The 26,494-nt window shown below is 45.9% G+C and overlaps 1 protein-coding gene and 1 non-coding gene across 3 annotated transcripts in view; both read left to right on the forward strand.

The window, feature by feature from the left end:
- The window catches only part of DLGAP5 (DLG associated protein 5), a 236,382-nt gene that overhangs the window by 178,588 nt on the left and 31,300 nt on the right, over positions 1–26,494 (forward strand). The window contains exons 2-8 of one of the 2 annotated variants that reach the window (XM_050952541.1): positions 4,177–4,255; positions 8,785–9,035; positions 12,256–12,467; positions 13,079–13,168; positions 15,271–15,367; positions 21,841–21,942; positions 23,064–23,140. In XM_050952541.1, coding sequence (XP_050808498.1) covers positions 8,795–9,035; positions 12,256–12,467; positions 13,079–13,168; positions 15,271–15,367; positions 21,841–21,942; positions 23,064–23,140 — 819 coding nt within the window. In that variant the 5' untranslated portion in view covers positions 4,177–4,255; positions 8,785–8,794. Of the gene's footprint in view, positions 1–4,171; positions 4,256–8,784; positions 9,036–12,255; positions 12,468–13,078; positions 13,169–15,270; positions 15,368–21,840; positions 21,943–23,063; positions 23,141–26,494 lie in introns of those variants that run through there. The other variant, XM_050952542.1, reaches the window with a different exon arrangement.
- LOC127053024 (small Cajal body-specific RNA 14) lies at positions 20,311–20,442 on the forward strand. The gene has a single exon (XR_007774946.1). It is a non-coding gene; the product is annotated as a small Cajal body-specific RNA 14 (non-coding RNA).

Genomic DNA, 26,494 nt, shown 5'->3' on the forward strand with positions numbered 1-26,494 from the left:
TGCCCCGCTCCCAGTTGGTCTGCTGGTAGCGGGGAGGGAGAGGGTCTCTGTCCTTCTGTCCCTGCGCCTCTCCCCCAGCACGTTTGGCCTCTCTCCCTGGCAGCCAGGTGGGGAGCAGGACAGACCTGGCTGGGAGGCAGCCCCGGGCTCAGCTACTGGGGACATGGGTCAAGTATGGCAGGGAGTGGGCCACCACTGCCTCCCAGCCAGGCTCTCTCAGGCAGAAGTGGCTCTGTCCTGCTCCCCACCTCACTGCCAGGGAGGGTAGCCAAATGTGCCAGGAGGAAGCACAGGGAGAGAAGGACAGAAACACACTTTTCCCTCCACAGATAATGTGGGGTAGGGAAAGTGTGGTGGCCCCAGGCTGGCCATACGGTGTGGGGTTACTGGGCAAGGGAGACACGCAGGGCAGTTATGTGTCCTCCCCTTTAGATTGTGTCTCCTCCACCCCCCAGTATGGGGAGGTACCATTCTATATTGACGGGAGAATTCCTCCCATCACTGGAAGTAGTGTCTACATGGTAGTGCTGCAACTATGCAGCTGTGGTGTTTTAAGTGTAGACAAGCCCATTGTGTAGGAGAAAAGGTGCTTTTTTCTTCTTCAGACAACTCTGTGAAGTTAACTCTATTGAAAATTCCATTTAGTACCAATACAGACACTTTTTAACACTGGGAGGGTGATTAATCATTGAAACAATTTACCAAGGGTTGTGATGGATTCTCCATCACTGGCACTTTTTAAATCAAGATTGGATGTTCTTGTAAAAGATCTACTCTAGGAATTATTTGGGGGAAGTTTTATGGCCTGTGTTATACAGGAGGTCAGACTAGATGATTACAGTTGTCCCTTCTGGCCTTGTAATCTATGAGCATATGAAAACACCTAGGCTGTGACTTGATGGGATAAAAATTGAACGATAGGCGTTAAACTGTGTCTAGCTTGGTGTTAAGTGGGGTTTTAAATCAAGTTAAACTAGCTTCTATTCTATATATGTTCTTATATAGCTCTCAACCCCAGATTATCTGAGCACCTTTCAGGAGTGCATTGAGTGATTTGACTGTACTGTCACTTACTGTTTAATCTCTCATCCCTTCCCCAAGGGAAGAAGTGTTTGCAAGTGGAGTGTCTTGTTTTGGTAGGGTTTTGGTGGTTTGTTTGTTTTTTTGGGGTGGGGGTGGGGGGAAGGGGGAGTTGGGCCTGGGTACAGTATACTAGTTATTGCTGGGGGGATGTATGTGTACCCTGCTATGGAGATATCACCTGTGCGTGGTGCTGGCATGAACAAAAAGATGCACAATTTACATTAACATAATCCTCTTCAAACACGACTATGGTAACACAAACTAGGTACCTTTTAGTTCATTCTGGCAGCATCCACACAGAGCAGTTAGAGCACAACGTTTTGGTGTTCTCTGCAGTCCACTCCCCCGTAATCCACACTGCAGCACCGTACAGACAAGTCCTTTGTTTAGATAAGTGTTTTGTTGGGAGTGCAGCATTTGTTCCTGGGGTTAATTCCTGCCTCTCCAACAGTTGTGGAAGGGAAACAAGGGGGGCTATGCTTAGATGGAGACAAGTAGGGTTTTCTCAGGCACAGGACTTGGGATCCATTTAGCCAACCTTGGGCTGCCCCATCACAATTGCAACAAAGGTGTGCTTTTTACATCAAGACCAGCCGCAGCTCCAGGCACCAGTGCTCCAAGCGCATGCCTGGGGCGGCAAGCCGCGGGGAGCGCCCTGCCGATCCCTGTGAGGGTGTCTAATCCATGTATTGCTATTCCCATTCACTGTACCCAAGTGCAGCTAAAAATATGCTGATCTGTTAGGATATATAGATATTCAAGCCTGTCTGCAAAGGCCTATACTTTAAGAATTTAGGTGTATTCTTATCACTTAGCTAGTTACAGAGGTATAAAAGAAAGACAATGATTTTGATTCTATCTGTTTAAGGGCCTTCTCTCATTGTGACAGTCTGAGGCCCTGTTTAGTCATATTGAAATAAGGCAATCTGGGGCTGTTAGGAAGGTGATCCAATCTATCACCTCCAGAGAAAGGGAAGAGCCTAGAAGATGTGAAAGAAAATTTAGTTTAATAGTTTTCTGTCTGGTAAGAACTCACTTATCAATAGACACAGCTGGAAAACCCTTACGTCTGTATAGGTGTAGTTGTGAAAACCTTGCTTCTGTTATTGTTTTGTATGTTTATTTGCATGGTCTCTGCCTGGTTCTGTGATTGTTTCTGTCTGCTGTATAATTAATTTTGCTGGGTGTAAACTAATTAAGGTGGTGAGATATAATTGGTTAGCTAATCATGTCACATACTGTTAGGACTGGTTAGGTAAATTTTAGTAGAATGACTGGTTAAGGTATAGGTGTGAATATTACTATATAAATTAGGGGCAAACAGGAAGTAAATTGGGATTTGAAAATAAGGAAGAAGTAACTTGGATTTAAGCTTGCTGGAAGTTCACCCCAATAAACATCGAATTGTTTGCACCTTTGGACTTTGGATATTGTTGCTGTCTCTGTTCATGCGAAAAGGACCAGGGAAGTGGGAGAGTGAAGGAATAAGCTCTCTAACATGATCCATTATAAAAATGTATAGGGCTCAATACCGTCAGAATTTCTTACAACTTTCTTGTGGTTTGAAAGCTGAAATTATAAAGCCTAATGGGATGCTGGACTGAGATGCTAAAAGGAATGCTCTTACACTGCCTGCAAAAGATGCCTGTGTTCTATGCTTATTAATGTGTCTTCAATTTAGCAATATCCTGTTTGGCAATATTGTTTTTTCAATCCACAGGCTAAATTTTTGCAATGCCACCATGTGGCTGATTTTTGAACGGCTACTTTTATCTTTGAATGTTGTATGGCTCAGTTTGCTGCTGTTGATACATTTTCCATATGTAAGAATCATATTAAACACAAACCACCTCTTCACAGTTGAACATCAGTTTCTTCCGGATATGGTTACTGGGGAAAAAAATAGGGGTCGGGCCTGGTGTAAGTGTGTGGAGTGAAATTAGAAACGCAGAGGACACACAACATGCTATGGGTGGGATTTTCAAAAGACTTCAGCAGAGTTAAGTCAACGCTGACCACTTCTGAAAATCCTCTCTTTTCCTTGTTGTTTACAAAATTAAGCCCAGTTACAGTATGTATTGTTGCTTAGGGTTGAACGGGAGCAGAATTGAAAGATCTTAAAGGTCAGTTTCCTGTTTGCTGGGTTTTTTGTTAGTTATATTGCTGAAGCATGTAGGACCCTAGTCATGGACCAGGACCCCATTGTTCTGTGTGTATAGCACCTAGAACAAAAAGAGAATCCCTGCCCCAAAGAGCTGATTGCTTTAATTCACTTTGGATCCTCTATTGCTCTTAAAGGGGATACTATCGAGTTCAGGCAAAATTCCCCCTTCCCCCTCCACAAAACGTTTATAAACATATTATGCAGAACAATATGAAGTTTGAAGGGTGAGAGAATCTAACCTCAAACCCTGCGCAAGGTGCAGGACAGCCCTACACTTCCAAGGCCATGACACCAGCTTCTCCCCAAACTCTACACACAAGATTGCTGTGAGCAGAAACAGTGCAGCGCAAGTCACGACCCTGTAGTCACCAGTGGCAAAGGCCCCAGGGTGGGGGGGAAGCACAGCCACGCAGTGCCGGTGGTGGCCAAGGCTGCGCTAGAATGGCAGGGTTGGCTAGTGCCCAGTGGCAAAGGCCATCCAACCAGCTGACATTACAGGGCCTGGTGCCATAAGTGCCCTTTGGGTACAGAGAGTGGGGGCTGGTGCAGGAACATCGGTGGCCCAGCAGCTCGGTAGCGCCCCGGGGCGCACCCCCGACGCTGCCCCGCCCGGGCTGGCACCGAGGCACCGCTACACAACCCCAGCTTACAGCGTCAGGGGGCGGTGCTCACACAGACCATTCCCCCTCCCCACGGGCCCGTGGCGCGACCAATCACAGGCCATTCCCGCCTCTCGCTGGAACGCGCCTGCTAACCAATGACCGACACAGCGGGCGGGGCTCGGGACAGCCAGTGAACAGCAGGCACAGAGCTCGCGCTGTCCAATGAGCGGCCGGTGGGGGGCTCGGTGAGGCCAATGAGCGGCCGCCGACGGGCTGGGCTCAGCCAATGAGGTGGGCGGGGTGAGGTTTGAAATGAGCCGGGGCCAGCGAAAGGAGGGGTTGGTCAGCGCGCGCCTCCGGGTCGTGACCGCGTCCGGGACTTGGGGTCTCTCTGGGCCCAGCGCAGGTAGGACGGGACGGGATGGGCGCGGCGCGGCTGCAGCCCTGCGGCCTCGAGGGGTCGAGCCAGCCCCCCGTCTCCTTGGGCCCTGCCCCTCCTGCCAGTCCCGGCGGGCGGCCTCCGCCCCACAGTCCCAGCGGCGGCACGGGGCGGGCTCCGTTCCCTGGCGGTGACCCCCCACACCCACCCCCGGGCTGGGTTTCGGTACAGAGGAGCGTCGGGGGGTGCAGAATCCAGCGCGGAGCGAAGCCGTTAACACCAAGGGTTGGGGGAAGGGGGGGCTTCCAGCACCTGGGGGGCGGAGCTACCCTGCAACGAGGGAGGTGACCTGGGGGGTTTCTAGCACTTGGAGGGGGGGGGCGGAGCTACCCTGCAACAAGGGAGGTGACGGGGGGGGGGGTTCCAGCACCTGGGGGGGCGGAGCTACCCTGCAACGAGGGAGGTGACCTGGGGGGATCCAGCACCTGGGGGGTGGAACTACTCTGCAATGAGGGAGGTGACAGGGGCGGGTCCAGCACCTGGGGGGGCGGAGCTACCCTGCAATGAGAGAGGTGACCTGGGGGGGGGCTTCCAGCACCTGGGGGGCGGAGCTACCCTGCAACGAGGGAGGTGACCTGGGGGGGGGTTCCAGCACCTGGGGGGCGGAGCTACCCTGCAGCAAGGGAGGTGACCTGGGGGGTTTCTAGCACCTGGAGGGGGGGTGGAGCTACCTTGCCACAAGGGAGGTGATGGGGGGGTTCCAGCACCTGGGGGGGCATTCTACCCTGCAACAAGGGAGGTGACCGGGGGGGGGGGGGTTCCAGCGCCTGGTGGGGGCGGAGCTACCCTGCAACAAGGGAGGTGACGGGGGGGGGTTCTAGCACCTGGGGGGACAGAGCTACCCTGCAACAAGGGAGGGGACCTGGGGGGGGTTCCAGCACCTGGGGGGGCAGAGCTACCCTGCAACAAGGGAGGGGACCTGGGGGGGGTTCCAGCACCTGGGGGGGCGGAGCTACCCTGCAACGAGGGAGGGGACCTGTGGGGGGGTTCTAGTACCTGGGGGGGCAGAGCTACCCTACAAAGAGGGAGGTGACCGGGGGGAGGGGTTTCCAGTACCTGGGAGGGGCGGAGCTACCTTGCAATAAGGGAGGTGACCTGGGGGGCAGGGGAAGGGGAACACTAACTCCAGCGTACAGCTCCAGGGGACAGTTCTCTTCCTGGCTCTGCTGGGGGACTTGCACCAGTGGCTTCACTGTGCCGTGCCTCGGTTTCCACACCTGTAAAACAAGGCTAGCAGTGCCCTCCTTTGTAAAGCACTTCTCCATCTGGTGAGGCAAAGCTCTGCGGTATCATGATCACTTTCGCCATTTTCTGTTCTGCCTGGGGCATCCACACAATTGCCAATGCTGTTCTAAAAAATACATTGTGTTATGTGGCTTCCCTTCAGAGTTTAAACCAGCTTGGTTTGCAGATGCTACTTTGAACGTGTGGTGAGGGATTAAAACTTGGGGTGGTGATTGCTGCAGAGAGAAAAATACCAATGAATTTTTCACCCACCGCTTGTTCATATGTGTACTTTAATACAAACGTCCAGACCCTCAACTTGAAGTCTCCAGTCTTGAACAGCCCAGGACGGAGTGTAGACTTGACCAGAACATGCATAAATATCAGAGAAGCATCAGTTGTAATGACCAACTGGGGCCCAGGTTATGCTTCACATAGAGGTCACAAGTAAAGCAGGGAAAGGATCCTTATCCAAAATACTACAGTGATGGGATGCAGTAGTGTTGTTGTAGATGTGTTGGTTCCAGAATACGAGAGGGAAAAGGTGAGTGAGGTACCAAAGAGATGATGAGCTCTCCTTCCTGTCTGGAAAGGGTGCTTACTCTGTCACAACTAAATGCAAGGAGAGATCCTTTAGCATAAGGGGTAAACAAATCTTCCAAGAACCATTTAAGATTAAGTGGGTAATTAACATCTCTGCAGTCATAACAAAATTATGAACGTAAGTGCCCAGACTTGTCTTTTGAAGGTGTTGTGCAGGTTTTCTTTGAGTATGAGGACTGGGAAGTCAGATAAGGAGCCACCACTTTGTGAAAAGTAAGAGGAGTATTTGTGGCACCTTAGAGACTAACAAGTCAGCATGTCTAGGACCCACAGATCTTGAGAGATGTATTGTGGGGGTGTTGATCAGCAGTGAAGATATGTCTGCATATTTTGCATCTGTTGTTCTGGCAGAATCTGGTTCTGCTTTGAGTTGATGTATCCTGATCTGTGGGAGCTTGCTTGTGATTATGAGGTTGAGGGGTTGTTTGAAAGCCAGAAGAGGGGATTCGGGAAAGATTTCTTTCAGGATGTGGTCACCATCAAGCTCAAAGAGAACCTACTCAACACCTTCAAAAGATGAGCTTGGGAGTTTAAATTCTTAAGTCCGCTAGACTCTCAAAAATCATGGACTCAGCAGAAATGCTGGTTTTGTACAACAATTTAACATACTAAGGGCTTGTCCTCACTTGAAACTACAGTGGCACAATAGTGCTTCTATGTAGATACTACCTGTGCCCATAGGAGGAGTTCGCCCATTGGTGTAGGTAATCCACCTCCCTAAGCCCTCGTCCAGACTAACCCGCGGCATCGGCGGGTTAAAATCGATTGCTCGGGGATCGATATATCGCGTCTAGTCTGGACGCGGTGTATCGATCCCCGAGCGCGCTTACATCGATTCCGGAACTCCATCAATCCGAACGGAGTTCCGGAATCGACACGGAGAGCCGCGGACATCGATGCAGCGCCGTCCAGACTGGTGAGTACCTCGATTTTAGAAATTCGACTTCAGCTACGTTATTCACGTAGCTGAAGTTGCGTATCTAAAATCGATTTTAATGCCTAGTCTGGACGTGGCCTAAGAGACTGTAGCTAATTCCTTCATCGACTTAACGCTGTCTACAGGGGCATAGATAAGTCAATTTAACTGTCATTCGGGTTATGGATCTTTCACACTCCTGACTGATAGTAGTTAAACTGACCTGATCATCTAGCCTAGACCCGGTCTAACCATCCTTTGTTCTATGACTGCAGAGGTGTTAGTTGCCTGTTTCACCTTAAAGGTCTCTTGGAACATGTTTACTCCTTATGCTAAAAAATTTTTCCTTGTATTTAGCTGTGACACTCTGATTACCTCCTCCAAACCTGTTGATCTCTAGCTCTAAAGCTTGTCTCTTTCTCCAACAGAAGTTGGTCCAATAAAATATATTAACTTATCCACTTTCTCTCTGCAATGATGGTAGTTAATTATTATTTGGATTGCAGAAGCATTTACGGGCCCCAATCAACTGTCGTGGCCTCATTGTGCTAGGAACTCTCACAACACAAAAGGTCCCTGTGTTGTACTTCAAGTACTGCACAGGATCTTTTTAGGGGGGAATAAGGCAAAGCATCACTTTTATTGGTAATACATGTATCAATCAACACTATATCATATGCATATGGTATATATTACACTCATACACACACAAAAGCATACTCGTCTTGTTGTTACCAATTAGTTGCTCCCCTTAACTTCAATGGCCAGGTGAGTTAGGTGGGGGAGGGGTGGAGCCGGGCTTCTGCCAATCCGGATCGATGCTCCCATGTTGACAAGATGAGACCCAAGGTCCTGTGCAAGACACCTCACATTTATAGCAGCTTCCCTCTCATGCAAATCTATACCAGATTCAAAATCTGTCTGTGTCCCTTGGTCCTTTGTACTGCTTCTTTCTGGGTGTTGTCCCAATGCTGTTCAAAGAGGGTATTTTCAAAAGAAGGTGCTTGCTTCTAACCCCCAAGGCTGTCAATATGTCTGTTCTTCTTTAGTGAGCCCACTTGACAAGTTTTATTGTTGGTGGGTCTGGCTTCCATCCCCTCTCCAACTGTTGCAGCTGTCTGGAGGTGCTTGCTTTCCAGGCCTTGCTCATTCACACCTCATTCATTCATCAGAGCAATTGATTAAAAGGGGAGAAGGGGGAGATCTTATTCTACTCCTAGAAAAAAAAACATTATTTTAACATAATACCAAGGCTTAATACAAAGTTTTCTATATAAGGATCTGATACAAAGCTCTGTGAAAATAGAGGCATAATAGAAAGTCATACAAAAGTTATGTGAAGATGCTTAATGCAGAGATTTTATCTACACCTGCCCCAACAAGGTCATAATCTAAACTGTCAATGGCTTCTAAGTAGCTTCTGCGATGTTTTGGTTTACTTATGATTCCTTAGCATGAATATGTGTGGTTGCATAGGACACTACCCAGTAAGGATAGCCAGGCAGGTACCAGTCTGGTGGCAAAAGCCTACCCTACCAGACCAGTAGGATGCCAGTGGTTTAGGATGCCAGTGGTTAAAAGTATTTTTAGTGTCTGATGCATATGGTTGTAGTGAAGAGCCATTACTGAAACTCTAACCAAATGAAGTCCTTGGGAAGCTTTCAGTGGCTACTTTAAAGGCTTTAATGTAAAATTACAATAAACCAGAACTTTATCATTTCTTATTTTCTAATTCCTTATAAACTTGTTCTAGGATCGTTAAGATGGCTGCTACTTCCCAGTTTGCCAATCGATATAGAAAGGATCTGAGCACAGAAACACTTAGAACAAAAGTTGCACGCAGGAAGTCACTGATTCAAAAGGAGAACAGACACAAGCAATTTGAAAGGAGCAGACAGTTTGGACTGGCAGATGTCAATATCCAGTTACCAAAAGAGAGGGGACTTCCTAAGCTGGACGAGACAAACGAAGTGTGCTCTCAGGAAAAGACCACAGCCAAACGGAGTGAGTAAAAGCTTATAGTACTGTTCAGCATTAAAATATTTCTTAAATTTCTTTAAGCTGGTTTATGGCTAAAGAAGCTACATTTGCAGTCATAGGGATTTAACTGTGTGTGGAGGCGAGCATTATAAATTGGATAATGGGAGATTTAAGTCCTTTGGCTACCAGTCCAGTTCTACTGACTTCATTGGATTGATAGATAAGACTAATATACAATTCTTCCCTTTTTCCCCCCATTTCAGTGATCATGGTTCATTCTTCAACCTTTGGATTTCATGCATATCTTACTATGGGCACATTTTATTGATTCCATTCATAAGCTGCCTATGATTAGTAGATGTTTTAATAAATGATTAAAGACTGCGATAAATTGTCTAGCCAGCAGCTCAGTCATTTGTTTATCTCTGGCTTACAACCACCTATAACACCTTCCAATGTGCTTATAACACATACCAATGTCTGTAAAATGCTGTGGAGAATGCAGGAATGTTTTGGTGGTATTTTTGATAGTATGGGTGACTCAGTTTACCCACTGAGAGGTAATACTTGCACCTACACTACAAAGTGGTGGTTGAGTGTGGAAAAGAATCACACACTGCTAGCTGACATGGCTATGCTGGCAGAATTCCTGGTTTAGATGGAACTGGGTCAACAGAAGAATAGCTAAGCCAACAGAAGCAATGTTGCTTGGGGAGGTGGTGTGGCTATGCCAGCAGAACTCCTTCTGTTGGTGTACTGCGTCTCAGCCAGGGGATGCTGCCGGCATAGCTATACTGGCAAAGGCTCACTTGTGTTGACAAGCCCTTACAGTAAGGTTGATTCCTGCTCTGGACATATAGCTGGATGTCACAGAAGGTACATCTATACTGCAATAAAAAACACGTGGCAGTGAGTCTCAGAGCTTAGATCAATAGACTCTGGTTAATAGAGCTGGGGCACCAGGGCTGAAAATTTCAGTATATGAGTGGTTCTAAACACTCTTTTGCATGGTTTTGGGTCCAGGTTGCAGCCCGAATGTCTGCTTTGTAATTTTTAATCACTGCAGTCTGAGCCCAAGTCAGCTACCACAGGCCAGCCGCAGCCCTGGGTCTTTTATTGCAGTGTAGATGTACCATAGATTAAAGGGTCTGGGTTGGAACAAGGTATCTTAATAAGAACTGGCTGGAATTAACACATGTGAATGACAGACCCAGCAACAGAATCATTAACTCCTAATGACTAGCAGCCAAGAGCAAGTTACTTTCTCCAACTCTGCAGGGAAGCAGAGTGGAAAAGTCTTGGGGAGGAGATGTGACGATATTGTGTTAAGTGCACTGCTGCAGACATGCAGGAACTCAGATACAAGAGTGATTCCAGGAAGGCATAGCATATTGTGGTCATAGGAACTGACTCTGTAGGTGGAGGTGGGCAAAGGCTTGAGGGCCACATCTGGGAACAGAAATTGTATGGCGGGCCATGAATGCTCACAAAATTGGGGTTGGGGTGTGGGCTCTGGGGTGGGGCCGGAAATGAGTTCAGGGTGTGGGATGGGGTTCTGAGCTATGGCAGAGGAGTCGGGTGCAGGGAGGAGGGTGAGGGCTCCCGCTGAGGGTGTAGGCTCTGGGGTGAGGCTGGGGATGTGGAGTATGGAGAGTGATCAGGGCTGGGGCAGGGGGCTGAGGCATGGGAAGGAGTGCAGGCTCCAGCTGGGCGTCTGGGCTCTGGTGTGGAGCTGGGCATGAGTGGTTTGGGGTGCAGGAGGTTGCTCTGGGCTGGGATTGAGGACTTTGGAGGGCAGGAGGGGGATCAGAGCTGAGGCAGGGAGTCGGGGTGCAGAGAGAGGCTCAGGGGTACAGGCTCTGGGCTGCGCTTACCTCAAGTGGCTCCCAGAAGCAGCGGCATGTCCCTTCTCTGACTCCTGCGCAGCCAGGCGGCTCTGCACACTGCCCTGTCAGCAGGCACTGCCCTTGCAGCTTCCATTGGTTGATTCCTGGCCAATGAGAGCTGTAGGGGTGGCGCTTGGGGCAGGGGTAGCATGCAGAGCTGAGCCCTCTGGCTGCCCCTGCATAGGAGCCGGAGGGAGGTCATGCCACTGCTTCCGGGAGCTACGTGGACCAGCCTCCAACCCTGCTCCCTGTCTGGAGCGCTGGAGCAGGGCCATGCCGCTGCTGCTTCCTGGAGCCGTGTGGAGCAGCCCCCGACCCTCTCATAAAGCAGTATTCTCAGTCTGAACTTGTTGAAAGAGTATTTAAATAGCTATGTGGGGGAGGGATAGCTCAGTGGTTTAGGCATTGGCCTGCTAAACCCAGGGTTGTGAGTTCAATCGTTGAGGGGGCCATTTAGGGAACTGGGGTAAAAATCTGGGGATTGGTCCTGCTTTGAGCAGGGGGTTCAACTAGATGACCTCCTGAGGTCACCTTCCAACCCGAATAGTTTATGATTTTAATAAATACCTTTAAAAATTGTGACTTGCTGCTCTGACATTCTTAAGGGTCTTTTTAACCAGGGAGAAACTAACAATATAGAACAAACAATGAAACAGACTTGCACAATGCACAAAGTAAACTGAAAAACAAAAATATTTCATTTAGTCATCATAGGTGATACTTATATCAATACATACAAACTTTTCAGATGAAAGTGTGATTTTTTTTTTCCCTCCAAGTTGGCATAAGTATATAATCTCTCACAATCTGATTTGTTCTCAATTACAAAACATTTCAGTTTTTTGGTTGCTTTCACTTCTTTTAATCTGACTTGCTATGAGATGTACAGATTCTGTGATTTGCTCCTCATTTGACTTAAGGTTGCATCTGAATTCCATTGGATGGATACAAGTTTCACTTTTATACTATCCGTATCCATCTGTTGTTCCTTGTCTTTTACTTAGATTATAAGCTCTTCGGGGCAGGGATTGTCTTTCTTGTTTGTACAGTTCCAAGCACAACTGGGGCTCTGGTCCATAACCAGGGCTCCTAGCACTAATACACAATAAATAATAGACACTCTTCGCTGAAACTCGTAATGCAAGCACAATCTCAAAGTAAACAGTGAGAGCAACTTTCTGCTGCAATTTCGCATCATCGTCTTATATCTTAAATAGGAGAATTCTAAATATTTATCAAATGACTTGTGTAATCTTCCAGGCAACATTAGTATTCTGGTCATGTTATACAGTACTCTCTCAAATTTTGTTAAAGTATCTTCAGAGTTTTGTAAAAGTCCATTTCTGTCTTTTTCATAGAACAAACTACAAATGCAGCCATCAATAAAAGTGAAAATGAGCGCAAGGAAATGCTCCAGCGCTACAAAGAGGAAAAAGAACTTCGAAAACTAAAAGAACAAAGAGAGAAAGCTAAACGGGGAGTGTTTAAAGTTGGGCTATACAGACCTAATGCACCTGGCTTTCTTCCATTTGTACCACAGAACCCAGTGATAGTCAAGCCAAAGGAGAAGGTAATGAAGAGTAAAATTTGTACTGGTGTTCAATGGCACATGTTAAATAACGCTTTATAAGTTTTTTCATTGTTTTATCTTGCAGTAAGAAATTAAGAGATTATACATATCATTTTTACTTCTTCAAAGACAGTGGACTAACTTCATCACTGGTGAACATTAATGGAGTCAATGTTATACCAGTGATGACTGGCCTGTTTTTTGTAAACAAAGTGGAATAGATTTCTATGATGTATAAACTTGCATTCTTGAACTGGGACAGAAGCACCTAGAGCTAGTCTGTACTACAAAGGCTTTGCCGGTATACCTGTACCTCTTAACAGAAAGGAGGAATATACCAGCAAAAGTAATTCTTTTGTCAGTAAGTTAAACCATGTCCCCAAACAACGTAAGCTATAGTGAAAAAGAAGTCTCTTGCTAGTATAAGATGCATCTACATGGGTTGGTGGTTATATAGCGCTGTTAGGGGTGTGATCAACTAGCATAGCACTGCAGGCAAATCTTTGTAGTATATGCCTGCCCTTAGTATGTCAAAGCCTTTTCTTAATTGCTGCAGCTGGGGAGAGGGGAAACGAATAAGCTAACTTCTGTTTCTTTGGGGATGTGTCTAGGTTGCTCCTACTTCTGCAAGGATTACAAGATCAAAGACAAAGAGCCAAGCAGAACAAACTGTTGTGTCAGCTAGATCTCAGCAGTCCATGGTTTGTCTTCTGGTTTTTTGTTTACAAATTGGGAGAATTAGATGTGCGTAATAACTGTGAATGTTGTAATTCCTTTAAAATCCCTAGTTTTGGGTCACGTGTACTTGCATTCAAAACTTTATTGCCGAGCTGACAGTTCTAACTATTGTAAGCAAGCTTTACACATCAGGGTATAAACATTTGGTGCTGCCTGTTCTTGCTTCCATCTGCTAAATTGCACTAAAAAAAACTAACTTAGTTCTGTGTAAATCAAAAATAATTTCTTAATATTATTTTTTCATAGAAAACAATTGCTCTACTTACCCCAGGGATGATATGTGATCACAAAGTAGAGGTGGTTCATGAGACAATCCAATATCTGGTTCTCACTATGGAAATTTTTTTTAAAACACCTGTATTAGCAAATAACGTAGTTTACAAATGTGTAGGATTTTTTTCTGTATGCAGTCTAGTTGTAGCCATATCAGTCCCAGGATATTAAAGAGAGACAAGGTGGGTGAGGTAATATCTTTTATTGGACCAATTTCTGTTGGCGAGACAGAGAAGCTTTCAAGCCACACAAAGCTCTTCATCACAGACCTGAAGCCACAGACCTGTGGCTCAAAAGCTTGTCTCCCTCACCAACAGAAGTTGGTCCAATAAAAGATATTACCTCTCCCACCTTGTGTCTCCAACTTCTTTCTGCTCAGTTCATCTTTCCGTGTTTTAAATTCCTCTTCCTCCTCCTACCAAGTCTTTCAATAACCATTACTTTGGCTTGGAGAATTGGTGAACTATGATGAGCCTTGCATACAGATCTTTGAAGATAGATAACCTTTCCTAACCTGTATTTTCTCATTCTATGTTACTTTCTGGCTTCATGACATAAATGGTTTGAGAACCACTCTGAACACTAGGTGCACCATAGGTGTTTACTTATACAAAACAGGCCATGGATTTTTATGTTCTTATACAGTGAAACAAGATCTCTTGGTTTTTAATGTCTCATTTAAAAGGTCCTCCTCACATGTTACATTACATACTACTCATTTAACCTTCTAAAGATGAGGGATTGAGTTAGCCATAGGGATAGATCCTAGGTGGGCTCCAGGGAGTCTAAATTAACAAATCTCATGCTTAGAATGCTAACCCTTCCTTTCTTTATTCTGCATATTGCTTTGCTAATTTTCAGTGGTGAAACTAGCAAATGTGTCAACTGAGCAGTTGTACAATCTGAAATGAGAACCCTCTTCAAGAATTTTTGAAGACTGTACGCAGGTATCCCACTGCAGCACTTGACCTTTGGAATGTTGGGTCCAGGACCCAGTTTTGTTTTATTTTGTCAGCAAGAATGAGTTCAGAGTTTTGTCTTGCACCTTTCATGCCTAACTTGATTATCACTTAATACTTTATTAACATCAAAGGCTAAACTCTCCAAGTTATACTGTGTGCTGTTTACCTGACACCGTGTTCTGCTTCGTTATGATTTGCTTCTTTATGGGCTAGAGTACTTTGTGCATTTCAGGTGCAGTTAGTTCTGACCTCTTTCATGACTAACTTTCTCTGCTTTGAACAACTCTTCAAGGTTGAAACATTACAATATTGTCTTGCTGTTGGTGTAATTGAATGTTATAGTTGGACTATCTACCTTTTTGGGCACTACCTGTATATGTTTGGGGGCAACTTAATTTGAAATAATTTTTGAAAGAGATCACACTTTGACTCTCTTACAGTCTTGTATTACATAATGTGAACTAATAGTAGAGATCCTTCAAATGTAAAATGTACTAAAAGTTTTCTGAGAATTGGCATCTAACTTGCATTACATGTGCATAAAGGTCCAGCAGAAATCAGTACCCACTTCCAAAGTATTTTGGAAACCTAGTTCAAGGACTCGCTTCACCCATCCAGTTGAGAAAGGGTCAGAAGTATAATGTAAAAATTGAGAAGTGTCTAAAATGGGCTGTTTCAGTTGCCTTAATCTCTCATTTTAAACACTTAAAATCAGCGAGATACTAATCAGTACTTTCTAGAAGAGGTACAAAGGAAGTATGAAAGATGGGGAAAGAATTAGTCTTTATTTTTAGAAAGGTAAAGTTTCACAAAACATACCTTCTTTATAGATCTATGCTGACCATGCTACCAATGGACATAGCATGCGCCCTACCCAAACTGGATGCAGACAGACATGTGCAGACAAAGTGACTGAAAAAAAGAAAGGTAGGAATGTAAAATGGTTTGGAATTTGAAAGGGGACACTGGGTTAAAAGGTCATAGCATTGGGACATGGATTGCCTGACATACTATTAACCATGAAAAAGTGAATTTTCAGTCCAATTTACTTTTTTCCTATTTGCATTGTTTTATTTTTTTGCACTTCCCTCTGCTTGAGCAAAATGGACTGCTCAGTTTCACTTTGTGAATACTGTAGGGCAGGGCTGGCTTTAGGCCAATTCAACCAATTCCCCTGAATCGGGCCCTGCCCCTAAGAGGGCCCTGTGCCCAAGCCCCAGTATGGTGTACGGGCAAAAGCCGGTGCGCTGTACCAGGGTGGCCTGGCTTCCCTAGGGGGCAATTTAAAGGGCCTGGGGCTCCCAGCAGGGGCTGGAGCTCAAGGCCCTTTAAATTGCCACCAGAGCCCTGCTGCTGGAGCCCTGGGGTAGAGCTGCGGGGCTCTGGGGGCTATTTAAAAAGTCGAGGGCTCCCGTTGCTTCTACTGCCTCGGCCCTGTAAATAGCCACTGGAGCCTCGCCACTTCCCCAGGGCTCCCACAGCTATTTAAAGGGCTAGTGCGATAGAAGCAGGGAAGCCCCGGTCCTTTAAATAGCCGAGGGAGCCCTGTGGTAGTGGGGGGCTCCAGGGGCTATTTAAAGGGCTGGGGCTCTAGCTGCTTCTGCTGCCCCGGTCCTTAAATAGCCACCGAAGCCGCACCGCTTCCACAGTGCTCCCTCGGCTATTTACAGGGCCGGGGCAGTGGAAGCAGGGGAGCCCCAGGCCCTTTAAATACCCTTGAGCCCCAGGCTGCTGCTGCTACCCCAGTGGGGGAGGGACGAAGAGGGGACACTTACTGTACAGGGTGGGATGTACCCCCTGTACCTGCACCCTCTGCCTGCAGCCAGCCCCTGCCCGCACCCCCTGCCCTGTCTCCAGCCAACCCCTGCCGCAGCCCCTGCCTGAAGCCAGCCAGTCCCGCACTCCTCTGTCTCCAGCCCTGCCAACCCCTGCCGCACACCCGTGTCCCTGCCTGAAGCCAGCCAGCCCACCCCACACACCCCTGTCTCCAGCCAGCTTCACACCCCTTGCCCTGCCTGCAGCCAGATCATATCTCCAGTCAGCCCCTGCCCTGCCTCCAGCCAGCCCCATGTCCACTGGTGCCCTGCAGTTCCCGGGGCAGTAACTCTGCATGCCTGCTTCAATGAGGTGGGCAGGGAGCAGCTGGGACCCACACATGTGCACACCCTAGGGTGAGCAGACAGCAAGTGTGTGAAAAATTGGGACGGGGGTGGGGAGGTAATAGGATCCTATATAAAGAAAGATCCAAAAATCAGGGCTGTCCCTATAAAATCAGGACATCTGGTCACCCTAGCACACCCCCAGGGAGTGGCGGGGACCCACACATGTGAAATGGAGCTTATTTCTAGTTCAGGCCCATCTTTTTAAAAAAAAACTTTAGGTAGGGTTAACGTACATCTGTATTTTCGTGGACGTGTCAGGCTAAATTATAAAAATTCCTCCTGGGAAAATATGGATGTATGGTAACTCTATTGGTACAAAAAATACATACTGTGGCACATCCCTTAAATCACAACTTTTTATAAGGAACTGGTTGCTAAGAAATGAAAGGTTTTTTTACATGTGTTTTTTTTTTTAAGTCATCCCTACCAGGGCCCTGCTGAAAATGTTTGAATTGGACCCCGAACTTCCTAAAGCCGGCCCTGCTGCAGGGGATGTTATTTTCAGATTGTTTTGTTCAGATTTTCAGATTGTTGCTTATACACTTTGTAAGAGCCTGTGCTCCAAAAGTAACTTGTCCACCTGATTTCCATTTGAGTCCACACTTTCAGCACAACCCAGGCAGGACTTTCCATAGCTCTTGATCTTTTAACTGAGTCATCTGTAGGTGTGCACCCTCTCCATACCCGTACTACCTATGTTGTCCCTGTGTTCAAAGGTTAGATTTTTTTTCTCCCCTAACCGCAGTCAGTGAAGTTGTGCCTATCGGACTGTCTTCAGCCATGCCTGATTTCATGCAAAGCATCCAGCATCCCAGCCCCTCTTTCTATATCCTTTGACCATTTTTCTTTCTTTGGTTGTGCCTTGAGAGAGATTTCAGATTAAATCTTTTTTTTAATTTGACACTGGCTGCAGCTTGCTGCATTTTTTCATGCCTCCAGGGTTTCATTCTTTTTCCCTATATCCCAATTATACCTTCTCTTGCCCTATGTTGTGGCTCCATTGTATAGTTAGTGCATCTCTATCCAAATCACAGTTTGCCTTCATGGTTTTGGAACAAAGCTGAAAGTTCTAATTATTGTGAACAATCGATATGCAAAATACACTCACCACCAGTAACTTCAGGATAGGTTTGTCAAAAGCCTTCAATACAGCGAGGTTGCTATTATCCAGTCTAGAATAGGTTGCAAATTAGACTGGAAAAAATGATTTTTTTAACCAAAAAGGCTGTTCAAACCAAGATAATGTGTAAATATAGGGGTTTTATTAAGTAGTGTGGACAAAAATATCTGTCCATAGAACATCTTGTCATTGAAACAGAAAAGCTTTAGAGCAGGCCGGCACAACATGCGGCCCGCGGAGTCTCACCGTGCAGCCCACGGCCGGGATTCAAAGGGCTCTGGGCTGCCCGCACCCTCAGGGAGCCCAGAGCCATTTAAATCCCAGCCACCAGGTCTGGCTTTAGGCCAATTAAACCAATTCCCCTGAATCGGGCCCCGCCCCTAAGAGGACCCCACACCCAAACCCCAGTACGGTGTACCGGCAAAAGCCAGTGCGCTGTACCAGGGTGGCCCAGCTTCCCCAGGGAGCAATGTAAAAGGCCTGAGGCAGGGGCTGGAGCCCCAGGCCTTTTAAATTGCCACCAGAGCACCACTGCTGGAGCCCTGGGGTAGGGCTGTGGGGCTCTGGGGGCTATTTAAAAAGTCCAGGGCTCCTGTCACTTCTACTGCCCTGGCCCTTTAAATAGCCACCGAAGCCCCACCGCTTCCCCAGGGCTCCCTCAGCTATTTAAAGGGCTGGGGCAGTAGAAGCAGGGGAGCGCTAGGCTCTTTAAATAGCCCCCAGATCCCTGGGGTAGCAGGGGAGGGGGGCTCTAGCTGCCTCTGCTGCCCTGGTCCTTTAAATGGTCCCCGGAGAGCTGCCACTTCCCCAGGGCTCCTGCGGCTATTTACAGGGCTGGGGCAGTGGAAGCAGGGGAGCCCTGGGCCCTTTAAATAGCCCCTGAGCTCCAGACTGCTGCTGCTACCCTGGTGGGGGAGGAAGGAGGAGGGGGCAGTCACCATACAGGATGGGCTGTACCCTCTTTACCTGCACCAGCTGCCCGCAGCCAGCCCCTGCTGCACCCCCTGCCCACACCAGCCCCGCATCTCCTGCCCTGCTTGCACTAGTTCCTGTCTGCAGCCAGCCCTGCTACCCCCTGCCCGCACCCCCTGCCTGGCCTGCACCAGCCCCTGTCTCCAGCCAGCCCTGCACCCTCTGCCTTGCCTCCAGCCCTGCACCATCCCCTGTCTCCAGCCAACCCCTGCTGCACCCCGTTGCCTGAAACCAGCCAGTCCCACACTCGTTTGTCTCCAGCCCTGTCAACCCATGCCGCACCTCCCCTGTGGCCCTGCCTGAAGCCAGCCAGCCCACCCCATACGCCCTGTCTCCAGCCTCCCCCACACCTCTTGTCCAGCCTGCAGCTAGACCCTACCTCCAGCCTCCTCCCCCCCCGCCCCACCTCCAGCCAGCACACCTGCTTCAATGAGGTGGGCAGGGAGCAGCTGGGACCCACACATGTGCACCCTAACACACCCTCAGGGAGTGGCAGAGCTCATTTCTAGTTCAGGCCTATCTTTTTAAAAAAGAACTTTAGGTAGGGTTAACATACATCTGTATTTTCCTGGACATGTCAGGCTTTTTGGTTCTTAAATAGCCATCCGGGAGGAAAATATGGATGTATGGTAACCCTATTGGTCAAAAAAATACATACTGTGGCAGAACTTTCTATAGGGAACCAGTTGCTAAGAAATGAAAGGCTTTTTTTTTACGTGTTTTTTTTCAGTCTTCCCTGCTGGGGCCCCGCTGAAAATGTTTGAATTGGGCCCCACACTTCCTAAAGCCGATCCTGCCAGCCATGGCTGGGATTCAAAGGGCTCTGGGCTGCCTGCAGAGATTTCTGGCTGCGGCTGAGATTTAAAGGGTTCAGGGCTCCCCGGCAGCTGCAGGCAGCCCAGAGCCCTTTGAATCCCAGCCGTGGCTCCAGCGGATGGGCTGGGGCTGGGATTTAAAGGGCTCGGGCTCCTCTCAGCAGCAGGAGCTCTGGGCCCTTTAAATTCCTGCCCCAGCCCCGCAAAGCTCCGGGTTCCCCTAGCTGCTGGAGCCCTGGGCCCTTTAATTTGCCCCTGAGGGCTCCCAGCCACCTTTTCAGCTGGGAGCTCCTGGTTGATTTAAAATCAAGTATCGCCTCTCCACCCCCAACCTTCCTTTTTGGCCCACAGCTGTTTTGGTGGGGGCGGTGCTGAGGAAGGAGGGTTTGTTTCTGCAGGGCTGAGCGGTGCTGGGGTGGGGTGTTTCCGTGGGGCCGGGAGGTCCTTGGGGGGCAGGGGGAGGTGTTTCCGCGGGGCTGGGGGGTTTCGGCCCTCAGCTCTTTCTCTGGAGTAATGTGGCCCTCACCGCTTTGAGTTGTGCAGGCCTTTGTTAGAGATACAGATGTTAATGTAGACACCATGTTTTGCAAGTGCTACACATCCAGTGTAGTCATTTTCTGAAAAAGATGTTATAATGTGTGAATGAGTTTGTTCAAAATGACGTTCCTAAAGTGGCTCAACACCTTGAAAAATGGTTCTGAAGAGAGTAGACTTAAAGGGCTTACAGATTAAACAATTTGCTTTGCATGCCAGAGGCAAGAATTCATACCCCCTGTGAGATATTAGGACAATTAAATAAATGTGGCTGTATTTGGTACTGGTTGCGCTGGTCAGTGGTATAATGTGATCTTAAGCAGTCGCATACATTAAGAAATGATTCTTGCTGACAGTATGTCTAGTTATTGGACTTCCTGTGTGATGGCTCTATACACTTTTAAAACATACAACGTATGTTTTTAGAGAGTGATTCAGTGTAGGCACTGGTTTTTAAATATCGGCATGATATAGGTGCCTTAAATACCTTAGATAATTTGTAATTTTCAAACTCACTTAAAAATCTCAGTAGTTCCCAGCATGGATTGTTGTAAATCGCTGGTTTTAATTACTTAAATCAGCAAGTAGCAAATGTTGATTTAAATAATTGATTTTAGTCATGCTTTCTATTAATACATCAGTTATTTTCTTAAGGTTCCTAATTTACTAGATAACAATCTGAGTAAAAAGTCAGTTGTCAAGCTGCATTTGGAAATTGTAATTCAATTAAAAACATGCACAAACAGCATTTTAACATTGTTTTTCATTAAATAAAACTACCTTAACTGTGTTGGATACATAAGGGAAAAAGTGAAACTAAAAGTATTCCTACTAAGCTTTTCTGAACAACGGGGGGCAGGGGAAGTACTCTTATTTGGGAAAAACAAAATACCAACATTGACTCCATTATAACGATGAAAAATGATATAGATACTTGATACAATGCATGACATATATCATTTTTTAAAAGCTTGACCTCCAAAGTTACTACGTTTATCCTTGATTCTGCTTATAAAAAGCAGCCTTTGACTTGTTAGTGTGTGGTACAAAGGGCACGTAGATTCAGCATATTTTTTATTTATTTAAAAGATTTAAATAAGTGATAGTAAATATAGACCTTAGCATAGTTTGTCATAAATTTAATTGTAAACAGATTTATTTTTGTTAAAGCGTATAATTAATTTTTTTAATAAATCAATAACTTGTATCTACTCAGATCCTATGCTAAGTATATTCGAAGACTTATCCTTAGAGGAAAGATGGCTTTGTGGTTAAGGCACAAGTTTGGGACTTGGGAGGTCTGGGTTTAATTCCGAGCTCTGCCATGTACTTCCTGCGTGAGCCTGGGCAAGTCACTCTGTCAATTCCATGTCTGTAAAAAAGGAGATAATATTCACTTTTTCTTACTTTGTCTTTCTGGTCTATTTCGATTGCAAATTTTCAGGACCAGGGACTCTTACTATGCATATGTACTGTGTCTAGCGTGATGGGCTTTGATCTCTTAGATCGGTTTCTAAGCACTGCCATAATACATTCTGAGCTTTGCGCTGTCTTTGGCAACTCAAAGCATTGTCCTGATGCAAGGATTGATCTCTGCCCTCAGTGCTCTGGGAGCACCAACTTCATTAGCATAGAGAAAATCTGGCGACCTGCATCTGGTGCTGATGCCAATGCATTTACCACTGTCTTTTATAAAACCAGAACTTTGGGCCTAAATTGATTGATGATATCCTTTTTAATGTTGCCTTCTTGCAAGTTATGGTGAAATAGCCTTGGGAATTATGATATTCCTTGCAGTGGTGATGCAACCTGAAGTCCCTACAGCCTCAAATGTAAGAATCACCAGAGCAACCTCCTCTACTCTGACCAAACAGATGTCAAAGCCAGCTGCCACCATGAGTAAGTGAAGCAGTAAGACTCCAATATTCTTGGTATTCGTAGAAAAACTATTTCAGCTTGTACAGCTAAGACTTGGTGATCAGAGGTGGCACAGAGTTTTCTGTGCCACCTCTGATCTGATCTAACTGGCAGATAGAAAGGAAGGGTCTAAATGTGGAAATCAGTAATTTCTCCTATGAAAAAAGGTCTTAAAACAGCAGCCTCCATTTCAATGTTTAACTCAATATGCAAAAGTCAACATTAGAGAGTTAGGGGAAAATACAGCAATATGGAAGTATTTATACCTTATGTTAATTAAAGGCTGGCACACTTGTGCTTTTTCTTATCTGGCTTAATGTCATACGAGTTGGTTGTATAACCATTACAAGATTTAGGTTCTAAATTGTCTAATAACAGAAATCAAAAGAAATACATTGTCTGATGTAGGGGCTGCTCTCCATCTGTGTTTGTACATTGCCTAGAACAGTGAGGCCCCAATCTTTGGGGCTCTGAGAGAAATGTTTAATAATGTTATCCCTTCTTGTTCTCAAGATCGCTGTCAGAATGTAACATTTTCTTTCACGCTGCCCATTATGCATGGAATGTACCTCCTGAATTAAACAGGCCACTTCCACTGTTGTGATCATATGGATGGCTAACATCAAGTAATAATGAATGACTTTAATCCTAGTATGTCCATGTGGCAAGAGGAAAGTAGGTCAAATTCTGGACTCAAAACTATTTGACAATGTCACTTCAATTTTTAAGGAAATATTGCAGTGTTTATTTTTAGTGTTCTGTCGTTTTATCTGGGGGAAGCTGGAGTAGTATAATTCTTTAGCTAGTTCAGTATTAGCCCTCTGGGTAGCTAAAAATCATTTCAAAGATTAACATCTTGTGTTTTAGAGGGAAAAATCTGATATTAGTTCTTGGTAGCATGGCTCTTGTCATGCTGCTAAATCCTAGAGCATCTCTTTGTATAAACTATGCAACTTTTCTTTACTCCCTTTCTATAACCATTGTGATATGCCGTTATTTTTTTACTTGTTTATGTTTTCACGGTCATATAATAATTTGAAACTTCTGATGAAAGATGCTGTATAAATAAGCTATCTGTTTTAATTGACCTAGAATCTGTTCAGCCTTAGGTAACGAACAACAAAAAAAGACAGCAAGTAGAGGAAAACAGCAAAAAGAGGTCAAAGCTGAGGATGTAGAGGTATGTTACTTGATATTTTTAAATATGAAAACTGAACAAAGGGTATTAACGGATTCAGGAGTGTCTGCAAGAAGCAACTTGTAGTATATAGGCACTGTAGCTAAAATGGTGACCAATGCTTTGACTCATGTCTTCATTGGTCTGCTTGCAATTTGCGGGTTAACTTGTAATTACTGTTGCATTGTTTTTTTTTAATTTTCATATTCATATATTTAGGCTTAACTCTTCATATTGTAAAGTTTCAGAAATTTTTGCTTACAACCAGACTTCAGATACTCGATGTGAGCAATATTAATCCAATTTTAGTATTCTTATTTAAAAGACCACTGCCCTTGCTACTTTGATCAGAAAATACTTTACCATAAACATGGTCTTTATGATATGTATTTAAGTAGACATGGGAACTTTGTATGGAATAGGGTGTCTAGTTATTTCATGAGGAAAATACATATATTTCCAAAACAGTTTCTGAGAATTGGCATATGTAGTTTATAGCAATGTACAGATTAAAAGTTTGGCTTTATGCTTTTATAGAAGAGCACATGCACCCTTACATGAACTTTACATGTACGTTAGTAGTTTTTAAGCAAGTTGGGTTGCATGCAAAAGTATTCTGCAAAAATCCCTAGACTTGTGCACGCACATCCAGGTGTTTTGTGCTTGGATTTTGTGAACAAAACTGCATGTACACTTTTAAAAGTAAATGGGCCTAATTTTTTGTTATAGGCCAAGCCTATTAAGCTTTTTGGGAGTCTTAGTTAATATCTATCTGAGTGTCATACTGTTGTATGTCTTTTAACTGGTACCTGCAAGATCATACTTGACTAGGATAGTTTTAAACACAAATGTAGCTACAGAAATGGCATGTTCAACTAGTTTTTGTGTGATCAAATGTACAGTGTAATCATGCTCTTTCAAAAACTCCTGGGATTCCAAAATGTTTTGGAGGAGTTGTCTGGTTCAGATATTCCTGTGCATTTTCAACATCTCTGGCCAAATCTTGCTTGCTTAACTGTGTGTAACCACAGTGACTTAATTACTGGTCATCAGCCCTAATTTAAATTAGTGTAGAGGCATTTATCTGAAATATGCAGATATTCACCTCTATGCACACACAAAACTTCACTTGCTGCGTCATAAGGAAACAGCATGCAGAGTACTTTGTTTCTTAACTACCACTTCAAAATTTAGCACAATATTCCATTCCTCACTGAGGCCTGTACTGAGAGTTAAGTAAAACGGTCTTTGAATTGAGTGAACAAGTGTCTGAACAAGCTTTTCATGCTTATATAACTGAAAAAAATTTCAGAAGTTGCCAAAAATCATCTTCAGATTGAGTATCTCAAAAATCTCTCAGCTTTCTGTGCCAAACGTTTAACCCACTGAAAATGGGGTCTAGAATAAGCCATCCCAACTCATAACACACATTCTTTTTAGGGTGGTTGCGGATGTGTATTCCGCTCAGGTGTGCTGGAGAACTTTGCCTAGTGATACCTGCAGGGGCAGTACTCTAGCCTTTTAGCACCTCCCTGGCTTATTTAAGGATGGTGCCACCCAACTCCCCTCGGTTCCTTTTTATCACCTGCCACTGGAGCTGGAACATTCAATGTGGTAGTTTACTTCGCTCGATCTGTTTTTGTGGCCTTTATTGTATATAGCTTAGTAGTACACTTAAATTGAGTCACAATAGTTAGGATAGACAGACAGGGTATGTCTACACAGCAAAGAAAAAAATATGGCTGGCCCATGCCAGCTGCCTCTAGTTCCCGGGGCTCAGGCTGCAGGGCTCTTTCATTGCTGGATAGACTTCTAGGCTCAGGCTGAAGCCCAAAATCTGGGACCCTCCCACCCCGCAGGGCTCTAGAGTTTTTCTTTGGTTGTGTAGACATATCCATAGTTTAATCCAAGGGTTAAACTTTGTCGGTTCTGTGGGTTGGCTGTCCCCACTAGTGACCCCCACGCGCAGTGTTTGTTGTGCCTGGGAAAAGGGCACATCTAAAGAAGGATGTTCTGTCTGCCAATCATTTAAAAAGAGAACATTGGTGACGAGCTATTTGCATCCGAAGCACAGCGCCTTTTAGAGCAGGCCATGAGTCCCCTGTTCTTCCCCCTCCCCCCCTTGGTACCAGGAACCTCCACAGACTGTCCAGCCCTCCACTCTCCTTCAGAGATGACATGGAATGTTGCTTCCAACACAAGGTCTGGTGCTTCACATAACAGAATGAGGGATTATTCCAAGGAAGAGGTCCAACAGGATGGACCAAGACCATTCCAGGACTCAGGGATTTCCACTAAATCTTCTAAGAGGAGCGCTGGCTGGCACTATAATTCCTCCAGTATGCAGGATGGAGCTGGGCTCTCTCACCGCTTCCCAGTACTGCGACGGGATGAGCTGGACACTGTACCACCAGCTCCAGTATTGGCCATGACATCTGTTGAGTCCGATACCGATGTCAGGGTTGGCACTGACTGTACGCCATTAGCATACAAGGCAGTATCAGACCTGCTCTGCCTTTCCTAGCCTGATTCCCCAATATATCAAGAGCATTTGGCAGCCAGGGATGCTGCTTCTGCTGTGCCCTCCGCGCCATGAGATTTGATCGCAAAGATGTCTTGTCTTTGTCAGCGCTATATTCTACTCTGCCTAAGACTCAGAATTCAGAGTTGTGGTCAACATCCTTTTTCTTAGCATCTACACCAGTAGTCCGCTTGCTTTCTTCAGCACCGACTATGCCTTTGCTGCTGACCTCATCTTTGGGATTGGTACCTGTGATGAGTTCTTCCTCGCGTGTCGCCCCCCCCCCCCAGGGTGCCACCTGGAACTGGGGTGCCACTGAGCCTGCCTGAGTCAGCAGCCTGGGCTCCCTTTTCACCCTGTAAGGGTGTGACAAGCTGCATACACACGCCCAGTCTCTCTCTTTCACCAGCACACAGGTAGGGACACATCCAGCTGCAGCTACACACACCGATACTGCATGGGAAGTCTCAGCTAAGGCACCTCCCAGTTCCTAAGACATGCACCCCCCTTTGGAGGATAAACCCAAAATTATACTGTCTTGCACTGCACCGGGAACTGTATGGTATAAGCTCATAAAATTTGCTCCCACAGTCAATGTGGGGAGAGAGAGAGAACCTGGAGCAGAAAGCTAATTTCCACACACCAGTTTTAGGCAAAACAAGAACAACTTTATTAACTACAAAAGATATCTGTTATATGATAAGTGATAGCAAACAGATCAAAGCAAACTGAGCTTAACACACTAGACAGATAGGATATGAATTACCAAATTCTCTCACTCTGAGTGATAAACAGGCTGGTAGATTCTTAAGGTACAAGCTGCCTTGGCTTTCCCA

The sequence above is a fragment of the Gopherus flavomarginatus genome, chromosome 5, assembly GCF_025201925.1.
Source record: "Gopherus flavomarginatus isolate rGopFla2 chromosome 5, rGopFla2.mat.asm, whole genome shotgun sequence".
In the NCBI taxonomy this organism is placed as follows: domain Eukaryota; kingdom Metazoa; phylum Chordata; order Testudines; family Testudinidae; genus Gopherus; species Gopherus flavomarginatus.